General features: G+C 39.4%; 1 protein-coding gene across 2 annotated transcripts in view; it reads left to right on the top strand.

The window, feature by feature from the left end:
* fibcd1b (fibrinogen C domain containing 1b) overlaps window positions 1-12,331 on the top strand; it is a 161,373-nt gene that overhangs the window by 63,881 nt on the left and 85,161 nt on the right. For both annotated transcript variants that reach the window (XM_084746087.1, XM_084746086.1), the window contains one exon: window positions 4,692-4,851. In XM_084746087.1, coding sequence (XP_084602213.1) covers window positions 4,692-4,851 — 160 coding nt within the window. The remainder of the gene's footprint in view (window positions 1-4,691; window positions 4,852-12,331) is intronic.

Here is a 12,331-nt window from a genome sequence, read left to right as displayed (position 1 = left end):
TCTCGCTTCCTGGTACCAGTTATTAGTCTAGCAGCATTCTGCACCAGCTGCAAGTGAGATAAGGACAACTGGTTAATTCCCAAATAAAGAGAATTGCAGTAATCTGCCTGGAGGAAATTTAGGCATTTGTGACAATCATCGGGTCTTTAAAAGAGAGGAAAGGTTTGAGTTTGGCAATATTTCTCGGCTGGAAGAAAAACAACCTTTTACAACAGTGTTGATGTGCTTTTCGAATTTTAAAGCTGGATCGCAAATAGCGCCAAGATTTATGGCATGTGCGTGAAGATTAGGTGCAAGTGATGAGTTATACCCCTGGTGGAGTTGGAAGGACCAAATTAGACCACTTTGGTTTTACTGTCATTTAAAAGACAATTTTTGCCATCCAGTATTTCACATCCCAAATTATTATTAATTATTATTATTGTTTTCACCAGGTTCTAATAGTTGATACTGTATTTTTTCACCTAAAGTGACCATTTATAAAGCAAGTAATATAGGCCCTAAAATGGAGCCTTGGAGTACTCCACAGGTGATGGGCGCAGAAGAGGAGAGGACTTTAGCAGTTTTGACAGAAAAATCTGTTAGGAGGCGAACCACTGGAGGGCGCTACCCTGGATACCAACCTGGTGCTCAAAAGGGCTCAGGAGAATATAATGATCGCTGAGCTGAGGTCAAGCAACCGAAAATAAGAATTGTGTTTTCCTTACCTTTGAATGAGCGGGTTATGTCTACAGGCGCTGGTCCTGTTCCACTGAGGCCACCATGCTGCAATTCCTTGTTTCTACAATAACCCAGAATGGACAAACCAAACACTGGCTCTAGATAGGAACTTTCACATTTTTCGTGACAAACTACATGCTTGTTAGGGGGGAGTCAGATGAGGGGTTTGCATTGACCCCCAATGTCCATCTGCCCAAGAATTTTTCAGGAATTAACTTGTTAACTTGTTTCTTCTGTCCCCAGAAATTATCTTGCTCCCAGCTTTAGGACCACGACTTCAAACAACAATAGCAACAAAGAAAAACTTGATTCCGAATACAGTGCACATTATTGTGCAAATTATGTTAAGTTTTAAAAAAGCCCTTTTTTTTAATATAATCTAATAATTTTTAATGTAACACCCGTCACGAGTCTGTGACAGATGTGAAAAAACCCTTAAAATTTGCTTGTGTTTAAAGCTTGACTCACTAAAATACGGCTCCTTGTGCTCAGGCTGTCTAATGAGAGCTAATTACACCATGATCCTAATTGATGTGTCAGTCAAGGCTTAGAATTAAGACTCCTCTGCTTTTGTCTCTCCCTTTGAACACACACTGACTAACAAACATACAGTGTATACTTTAATGAAATTACAACACTGAAAGGGATGTCAAATTTACATACAGGAAAGAACAGACTAAGAGGCAAACTCATTTATTAAATAAGGTTAAAACCTTTTAAAATCTCCTGGAAAAACAAAAACCTTTGCCTTACCCCTCCACACATGCATGGGAAATTGTCTTCTTGAACAATAACACACTCACAAAGCAGAAAACCCGGTTTTCTTTGCTTTATCCTGCCTAGCTGCTAACCACAGTGGGTCATTTCTGTAGTGTATGCATGCGTGTGTGTGTAGTCTTTGTACTTGTGCATGTGGGTATGTACGTACGTGTGTTGTTTATGTCTGTGTGTGTGTGGGTTAAAGCCCCAGTGCCCATGTAATATGATTGCAGTGCAGCTTGCTGTGCCTCGGAGGTGTGTTGCATAGTTATTGAGGCCAGGGAGAGGCCACTGGGGTTTCTCTCTAATGCAGTTTTAACACCTGAATATAGCTGCACAGACATACCTTTGATAGAAGACTCTGAAACCCTTATATATGACTTTGAGCACTGCAGGTCTTTGTGTGTTTGTGAGTGTGCAAGTGTGTGCGTGGATGAGAGCGGGTGGAGGAAGATGAAAGAGCGGGAGTGAGAGAGTTTGTGTGAGCATAAGGAGGAGCAAGAATATTTCTCATACCTGCAAAAGTGTACTGTGTATATACATCTGGCTCAACACCTGGCTGTGCATACAATAGTAGGTGTTGGCCAACTAGGCCGATATGTGAGAACGACCTTTCTGCAAGGAAGAGCACACAAAGGGCTGCAGGTAAGGAAGTGACCAGAGCAGATCAGAGAGGTTATCCTGCTCTCTGCTAGCCTATAGCATGCACATTCATCACCTGCCTTCCCAGCGGGTGCACGGCATTCACCAGGGTGCATTATGGGATAGGGTACCATGTGGTGTCTTTGCTACAAAGGGCAGTCTTTGCACATAAAGTTCCCTAAAGGACTATACTGTACCAGTGTACCCATTAAATACAAACTGAGTGTAAGATAGATTAGTTAAATTTTCAAGAATGCCAAAACTTTTTAGTGTACCGCTTTACAGTAAGACTTGATGATGATGATTTATAAATGGTTTATAATTAGGTTGTTATTTGATCCTTCCCCAACAACACTGTCCAATCATAGATTAGAAGCCATAACTACAGCACTGCTTACCTGTTTAATGTTACATGTTGAATAGGTGTGCATGGCACAATAAGAGTGATAGTCGTGTCGGAGTCTGGATGGTGGTGTCTTTTCGTAGTCTTTCAAAAAGATAAAACACGAGAGCACACATGGGAGGAGTGGATTAAACTCATCTGCTCTAACATAACCTGCAAACATTAGCATGTCCAGCTAACCAACACTATCTTACTGGCTGCAGTAACGTTATGAGAGTCACCATTCATTTATTTTAACCAACAAATTCCACGGTCGTCAGCTGGAATTGAGAAACTGCTTTTGTTTACTTCATTGTGGAATCAAAGACCTCTTGACCTAAATAGTGAGCCCACAGTGATGTGTGAAAACTGTGTTACAACTTGTTCATAATTGTTCATTAATGATTTGTAAAGTTTTTACAGCCTAATTAATAACCTACTTATAAACCTCCACAGCAGCCTCCCAACTTATTTTTTCAAAGTCACATTGTCATCACATGGTCATGCAGTTGAGACCACAGTGAAAACTGTCCTTGCTGGTGTGTTCAAGGATGTTCTGACATCTGAGTTGGCTGCTGGAAAGCACTGCACACCCACAAGCTACAGTATTAACATGGAATTAAATCCAGAAGACATACATTATGCAAATATGGACATCGTGAAATAGTTGAAGTGACTTGTGAAGTTTTTAAAGACTTGGCCCCATATAAAAAATGTAAGCGAGCACTCGAAAGTGGAGAATTAGTCCCCTCTTGCAGGTGCATTACTTTGCGAATGTGATGTAACAAAAAAATCAAAGGCAAAAAATGTTTTGGATTACTTATCTTGAAGTCATAATCCTTTAGATTTCTGTTCTGGTTCATTTAGCAGCACCTGTGCTTACTGGTGATAACACTAAGAACTTCTTATTAGTCCCAAAGTTCTGTTCAAAATGATACGGTTATTGATGACCGGGGGCAAGAGGTGTACTATGAGCAATTAATCTGTCAGAAATACAGCTGAAGAAGACAAGCAACTTGTGTGTTTTTCCTTGTTGTCCAGCCATGATGAGAATTTTATGAAATATTCTCTTTATATCAGTATACTTTTAGAGATCCAATGTTTCCTGAGACAAGCTATTCCGTTCTTCCAGATCCCGTCCCGACATGTACGCCTGCTTCAGCTCTTGCCTTGCAAATTTTGTCCAGAACTAACTAGAAGAGTACACTCAACAGAGTCCAGATCCCCGCCAGGCAACAGATGGTGAAGCACCTGCTGCAATGCCACCAGGCCTACCAGTCAGAGCAGTCAAAAAATACAATCACTGGCTCACAGTTGTATGCCTCCGCCAACCAGTCAAGTTGCATTTTACATCCATGTCTGCCAAACTCATATAATGTAATTAATATAATGTAGTGAAGACTTAGAAGGAAGTTAATATGGAACGTATCACTATATTGACCTGTTACTTTAAAGGAATTTAATCAAGCTATAAAGTGTATTTTTTGGCAGAACAGACATTCTCATGTGTGATTGCAGTGAATAATTTCCAGTGAGAAACATGGGGTCTTCACTTAGAGACTATTTTTACAGAGGAGGACAGAGGACTGACAGAAAGCTGAACATTATGATGGCACAGTGAAATTGACCTTTGACCTTTGAATATGAAATGTCATCATTTTATCCTATTACATACTTGTGATTTTGTCATAATTAGCATAGGAATGGCCAAGAATGTGAATAGTGGGGTCACAATGACCACAACCATGAACTCAAGGACGAACTGATTAGATTTAAGTCCATGGTCCTTAAATCTAATCAGTTCATCCTTGATTTCAAGTGGTCATTTATAAGTTTGAAGAAATTGCCTCCAAGCCTTCCTGAGATGTCGCCCTCATGAGAATGCGACAGACATGAGGTCACAGTGACCTCGACCTTTGACGGCAAAGAAGTTTTTCAAGATTTTACATGAATTCTGAATCTCAGAGGTCCTTCAGCATAAAGTCATGAATGTGCACAAACAAATATGATCGGTTCAGTAGTATGCAAGATTAGCTTTGGATAGGCTGCAGGTCCCTTGATCACACATGCACACACACAGGCAATCGCATGATCCCCTCCCAGCTTACACCTGGCAGGGATAATAAAGTTTTACACACGAGACTACAGGATTGGTATAATAACACGTACTCTTTTTTGTGTGTTGCAGCTGCTGTCAGACAGCCAGATCAACATGGTGAAGGTAGTGAACTCAGTCAGTGATGCTCTGAACGCCATGCAGAAGGAGAACGTGGGCCTGAAGGCGCGTGTCAAGGCCGACTTGCAGAGAGCACCAGTCAGAGGGGCCCGTCTCAAGGGTTGCTCCAATGGTAAGAGAAATGAGGTGTGGCTCGTCTGTCTGTGCCTGTCTGGAAAGATTGGATTCTTTCTTCGCAGATTTGTCTGTCTGTCCCTCTGTCTCTGTATATTTAATTCATACATCACTGACTACCTATATGTGACCTTCTGCCAGTGTATTCTCTGCAGTGTCGTGCCCACCGACTCCATTAGTCTGTAAAATTATATTCCTGCGTGGTCTGTCTGTCATCCATCTTAGCACATATTCATTCAACCCAACCTCTCCTTCTACTAGTGGCCTTGGTGGAAACGTGGATTTTTTTTTATACTGTACATGAGAAATGGCTTGCATGTCCACCGGGCTGTGTTGCTGAGAGGCAGAGAAAGGCCCGAGGCATCATCCCATTGGAAGGCTTTTAACCAGGCACAGTATACCCTATGGCATTCCCCTGTTGGACATGCCTAGCATAGGTAGCTAAGCAGCACAGAGCAGAGGCCGTTCATGCATACAGCGTACAATAACAGAGTAAGACAGAGTGTTCGCATTTTTGTGTGAGCGGCACGACTTGAGACTGTGTTAGAGGTGTCATGAACCTGCAGGCATGAGGGTATGGTCATGTATGATAGTGTAGTATGAGAGGAGGTGTGACAGACACAGTATATTTCCACACTTCCAGTTTCATTTTTGCTCTAAGAAACTGAAGTTCTTCACACGAGGCATGAGGTTATATTAATGTCCTATCTTACAAACTGCTTAGGCCTACTGTGACATCATCAACCTAACTGACGCAACTAAGCAATTATTTGCTGTAGGAAACAACTCAAACAGCTCCTCATAATCATTTTAATACGTTTCTTTTTCACTTTTTCATGTCCAATAGCAGCGCAATTCGGGTATCCAAGCCAAGACCGTCTTTCTTCCTCTCAAAGAAAAAATAAATCTATTAATTTTGTATGGATGCACTTTGTTTAACCTAGCCATCAAAAAATCATGCTCAAATTGTGAAACAAATATTTAACTATCCATGAAGGAAGAAATACACGGCCACAGCGTGACTCTGAAATGCAACACTGCTTCTTCTTTTTATTTAAACTTTTTCACAGACAGAAATTTGGACAGCATTCTTGATTGATCAGCACTATTCAAACATTCAAAATGAAATTTAGATGAATTGCACTGTTTAACTTTTCTTCCTGGAGGGAAATAAGAATCAGATACTGAGCACTGGATTCCTCCATCCATACTTATATATATTTTAAATATCAATGGATCTTTTTGTTTCATGAGTGTGACAATACATAAAATAAACCTAGCTATGTTCTTTTTTTATTTAGATGTGTGACACATTTTGCATTGCATTTTGTCTGTTGTTAATTTTGTGTTTTCAATAATTTTGTGGATTTTTATTTAGTTTCTGGGTCCTTTGTCTCCACCTGCACTGTAGAGTATTTGTTATCTTTGCCATTTTTGTGTATTTTTGAATTGTGTAAAAAGAAACTTCTTTATGGGTTGAGAGAGACTCCTAAAAATATTTAAATATCTACTAGATTATCTGACAAAGCTAAAAACAGGGCTGTTTTTCTTTAAAAGTTTTGAACATTGTGTGGAAAGATGGTTTTCACCGGACAGCACACACGGACCGGTTGAAGCGCTGTCCATGGTGCTGAACTGTTTCACACAGTTTTATGCGGGTGTTTCCTAAAATTTTACATGAGCCTTATGATGGTTTAAAAACACCTTTCGTTTTGGAGTAACTTTACGATTGTATGTTTTGAATATTTGTGGACGTTCTGATTTCAGGAATTTGACAAAACACACATTAAAACTAAACTGATCGTTAATGTAGATGTTAATTCATTCATGAAAATAGTGGGAAGAAGGTCCACAAACTGTGACTCCCTTACATGCAAGTGATGTTATATATGGATGTACTAATAAATTTGCATGTAAGGGAGCGACGGTGTGCTGGCCTTTCTCCACTGTTTTCACAGCTGTTTTCCTTTGGTCCAGCATTTGCCTAAAACTTTTTTTTTTTTTTTGATGTGCATGACTACATACTTTGTTTGATGTCCACTGATTCAACCTTTATTTAAAATTCTTTTGGAAATTTCACATTTTGGAGAAAGATGGTTTTCATGAGACAGTAAACAATGACCGTGAAGCTCTGTCCATGGTGCTGAATATTTGCACCGGTGGGTCAGTCATCTGTTTCACGCAGCTTTACGTCTGAAACCTTGCAGAACTTTCTTGCTTTAACCACATTATCTGAAGCAATCAGTAAACAGCTACTTGAAACACCAGAATTCTGGGTGGCAATAAATTATAAATCAATCAATAGCGAAATTATTCCTTTTATCTTAGGAGAATTGTTATCTCACAGTAGGTATTAAAGCTCAATCATGGAATAATTTCTTCAAGTTTTATTTTAATTTGTTGTCTCCTGGCTCTGAGGCAGAGACAATATTGTTCCCCATTGCTAAGGAAGTCATTAGTCAATTTATGAGCTGCATAGCTTTCCCCCCCTGTATGCACAATATTGGGGGAGAACACAATTACAAGAACACCTCACAATATGATGCAATGAGTTGTGAAGTAACATCAGTGTTCTGAAAAACTCTAAAGACAGAATGAAGATTAGAAGGTAATATTTATTGCAAGGTTATTGTTCTGCATTGCGTGAGATTATTATACATGTGTTTGGGTTATTATATTTATTGGTGAAAATGTCTGGTAAAGCGTCCATAATTAGGGATAATTATGTATGAGCTGTATGTATTTTTAAAATCTATTCCTGTACAACATGGTGAAGTCAGCATCCAGCACAAGATTGTAATGATGGTTACGTCAACCCTGCTGTGGCTGCTGGAGTGAGGCTCTTCCACTGCTCCTGTTCTCATTATTTCATACGGAGCCTCCTGGAAACAGGTGTCCAGTTCAGTCAGCTGTCTGTCAAGGATTACAGCTCATTAATATTTTTCCTACATGAGCAGTTCCCTCATTTATATGGGAAAGAAGTCGTATCTGTTTACTAAAACCACTCAGATGTCAGGGAGTTTTACTCTTAAAGTTTAAAAGAAAATAAAAATGCACATAAATTATTGAGATAATAATCTTTTTGGGCATATGGGGTTACTGAAATATGCGGACCTTTTCATTAGATGTCGTACAAAGCAGATTCAGTGACAGCACACTGGACTGTGGGATATACTTCATGCTCATGCTGAAGGAATTTATTATTCTTTGTGACATTTATGTGAGAGAATATGGGAGAATAAACCCTTGTTTACTTCATATGAGCATTCTAGAGAATGTTGTGTATGTTGTGTGCAACAAAACACAGCATACAGGAAAAAGCCGTCATTTGATCTAAATGTTAGTAATATTCCACGGTGCTGAATCTGTCAAGTATTTAAAGCCTTCCCCTCGATTAACGTTTTTGAATATTCTTAAAACCTCCCCACGCAGCTGGAATACCTGACCTTACATGTCATTGTACTGTCCTGGGCTTTGCACACGTAAGACAGGAGGAAATAAACAGGCAACAGCGGCACATGCAGATGCTGTGGCTGGTAGCAAGAGTGCCTTCTGCAATTTCCAAATCATAGGATATTTGGCAAAGTCAAAATGAAATATTCTCATGCTCTCATGAGATGGCCTGGCCTCTACATGATATTCTACAGACTTAATACTTGTTTGATACAGATCCCTGCAAAAATCATGCCCCCCTAGAAAGCAAAGCCCTACTTAAAACTTTACTACATTTCTCTTTTAATCTTTTGTTTTTTGGGTTTATTGCTGAAACACATCAGCTATCATGTCACCTGTAACCTATGACATAAAGACACACATAGGCATTGGAAAAGGAAGCGTGGGGTTTGGATTAAAGAGCACTGAATCTTGAGACAATCAGAAATGCACACAACACTCTTTTGTGGCTCAATCTGTAGCATTTACCTTTGTTATAGAGCTAGTAGTTAGCTAATTATAATAAATATTTAAGAATTGATTGCCAATTAGACTATAATAATTAGGCTATAATTGATCACCGCTTGAAACAATGCTATTTTTCATGAAAATATATACTGAGTGTTTCACCCTGACCTATTTTAAGAACAGATATCCTGAAGCCACGTTAATGTCAGGGGTAAAGCTGTACAGCATGCAGACTAATTGACCAACCAGCACCGAGGTTCAGCACCATGGACAGCTCTTCACATAGTCTCTGCTAAGGTTTGCTGTGCAGAATTCTTCGAAAGTGCTTTTATACATAGTTTCAAAATGTTAAAAAAGAAATATGTCAAAGGGCATAAAAACACAACAAGATAAACAAACCTGTATGTCTAAGATTAGCTCAGTGCTGTGCGTATAAACACAGTATACTCCACCAAATCCTCCTTGAAATGTAGCTCTGTGAAGGTTTCCTCTCCTTCTGCTCCTCAGAGCTACAGTTGGGACAAACTACAACAAAGCAGCCAGCGGCAAGTCAGTGTTTTTGTGGAGCACAGCCTTGACATTTTATCAAAGGCATCTAGAGAGCAACACATCAGTGCTCATCACAAAACATATCTCCTCTAAATGCCCATGTATATTTATTATGTAATGTATCCTTGTTTTTATTGTAACAGCATTCTTGTGTGGGTTAGCTTGCTTTTGGCTATCTGTTTAAAATCACGGCCATTACTGTCTAACAGTAATGGTTATGATTTTATCTGATGTATGAGCTTGACCAGAATAACAGATAATATGATGCATGTACATGTATTTCGATGTTAATGTTCATTCTGACATTATAATATATCACCTGGTAACACTATGGCACAAAAAATTAAAGACACGATATGTAAGTTCTTCCGCTAGGCGTCTCACATTAAAACAATAATGAGAAACGGTTTGAGGACATTCTGAAGTAGCGTGGGATCATGGGAGTTGATTTATTCCTTGTTAAACAACCACTGCTGCAGATGAAAATCCATGTGACATGAATCAAAAAGAAATTTTTCAACATATCCAATGTTTTCCCAGAAGTTACAGCAACTAGCTGTATGCACATATAAAAAAAACAGAATTTCAATGCCTGCACAATTGTGCACATATATGGGTAAGTATGAGCACAACCATGAGTATCTTTGACTGCTTGTCTGTCCCACTGTGCCTGTGAATATTTGAAGCATTCATCTCTGTACTGTTTGCATTGGATTCCCATAAGAACATATTAGATTCTCAAAGTTATATAAATCCGAACCTGACAGCAGTGAAGCCCTCTTCTCAGCTCTGACACTAGCAGGCTTTCTTAGTTGGATGGAACCGTTGAAGAAGTCCTACATTTCAGTTCTTGGATTGCCTGTCTTTGCTTTGCTTGTACCATTTCTGTTGTCAACAGTAAGAATGCAGTGCAAGACTTTGCTCGACATTTGGTACATTCCTTTACGATTGTTACTTTTGCTGCCACAATAATTATTCAGTTATATGAACGTTGCTTTTTAAAACAAAAGAGAAAAAGACAAAACATTAATTTAAAAAAAGTTCAATGCAGGACATGTGCATGGCTGGAAACAACTGCTTTCCACTACATGAGCAGTGTTTGTTGGAGACGCGATGACATGCTGCATTTAAATGAGTTCAGTTCCTGCTGTGCAGTGCCTCTGATGTCAGAGTGGCTTACTTTTAAGGGGTTATGCTACTAAGGATTTTCTTGCCAAACAGAAAAGATTCAGAGGAGATACTGTCCTTAAAGGTCTCATCCCACACTCGCATATGCACACACCCAACAAAACCATACATACATCGACTCAGTGTCTACTTTAAAGGATAAGTTTGGCTGTATTTTTTTTCTAATTGTCAACAAATCCTATTAGAAGACAAAAAGCAACAATGGATGATACTAACAATTATTGTCATTGCACCCAAAGCCTGATTTATCATAGATTATTACTCTAGACCTCCATTGTCCGTAAACTTCTATTGTTTCTATTATTAAAACACGTCAGTGAGCCACACCACTGCACTGGATGACATGTTCCTTTATTCCGATAAACACTAGAATTCCTTTGAGTCAATCCTGCATCCTGCTGCCAGAAAATGCTCAATAGCACACCAGATCCAAAGCCAACAAATGCACTTTTCACTGCTGTTTGCTAAAACAAAAACTTCTATGCCTGACTGTAGTGATCGGTTATTCAGCCTTTTTATAGAGTACATTTTAATAGGAACCAGAAAGTACAGAATGTCAAGTACTAAGAGAGAGAGAGAGACATTGTTTCCTTGTCTTTCAATGGGATTTGTTGACAGTAAGAAAATATAGAAAATTACCAGCCTTATTCCTTTAGCTATATTAGATTTTAGGGAAATCTGAGTGGATAAAGGGCTAAGATTATAAAAGAGCAGCGATTTTAGAATTGGGATCGAGATACACACAGTCGGGAAGACTATTTAGCAATATGTTTTGTGCTCCATCATGAATAAGTGCCTATCTACAGGTGGGATTATGAAGGCTTAGTGTTGTAGGTAATGGATTCAAACACAAGACTCAGAGGTAGGCAGATTAACTTAAAACAAAGTTTATTGTCCCTGTAATTCAAAACAGAGTTCATTGTCAGTTTATCTGTCCAAACAGGCTAATAAAACAGGAGAGGCACCGTGGGCAGGCAATGACACTATTTACACTTGAAATCTGTCCATTATCCAATTTGACAAGGAATAAACATATGTTAACAGTTCTGAAAGTGATTCTAGAGAATATTTGACAACTTAGGAATGAGACTCAACAATTAATTCCCACAGAGCAAATTGCTATAGGAAATCAGCCAGACCAAATCTGGAATGTAGTCTGGCTCACACTGTGATTGGATCCCAGTCAGATGTAAATGCAATCTGTAACAGCGTGACCACATTCTTAAGAAAAAATAAATAAACCCAGCAAATTCAAAATACTGCCTTGCAAAAAGTGATTTTAAACTTAATGGCAGCCATCCATGGCATTTGTTCAACTGACTTAGTGTAAATGTAAAAGCATGTGGATTAGATGTCACCGTCCATATAATGTATCCAGATAAAGATTGCGTGTTAATACCAGGTGTAAATGGGGCCAAACAGTCTGCAATGGCCATGACAGGCTGGCAGGAACAGGTAAGAATGCACAACAGACAATCTGGCAGGGAACTGGGAAAGTGATCGGTATGTGTTGGAGAGCTGATTAGGGGATTGGGAACAGGTTAGCGTGGGAATCAGGTGATGACTGACGGCAGGAAACGTTGATGACTCCGAGGACTAAGACTTCCTGCGGAGGAGGGAAGGAAGAACAGGTTCTGAAATGACAGGAAGAATTAGTGACTGGTAGCCTGGCATCGCCTGTGAATTAGTCTGGGATCTCGCGGTTCATTTCCATTTTCACGGGGCTTATCAGTGGGTGCCGACCAAAATGCCTCTGCCTATTGACCTTCCCTAAGCCCCGCCCCCTTTTCTTCTATGCTTCAATAACAGTTAAGCAAGCTTATTACACGATGGAACCTCCG

The sequence above is a fragment of the Lutjanus erythropterus genome, chromosome 20 (genome assembly GCF_056507025.1).
Source record: "Lutjanus erythropterus isolate fLutEry1 chromosome 20, fLutEry1.hap2, whole genome shotgun sequence".
NCBI classification, from domain to species: Eukaryota; Metazoa; Chordata; class Actinopteri; order Lutjaniformes; family Lutjanidae; genus Lutjanus; species Lutjanus erythropterus.
The sequence above is the reverse complement of the archived record's forward strand: the minus strand, read 5'-3'. Positions and strand labels throughout refer to the sequence as shown.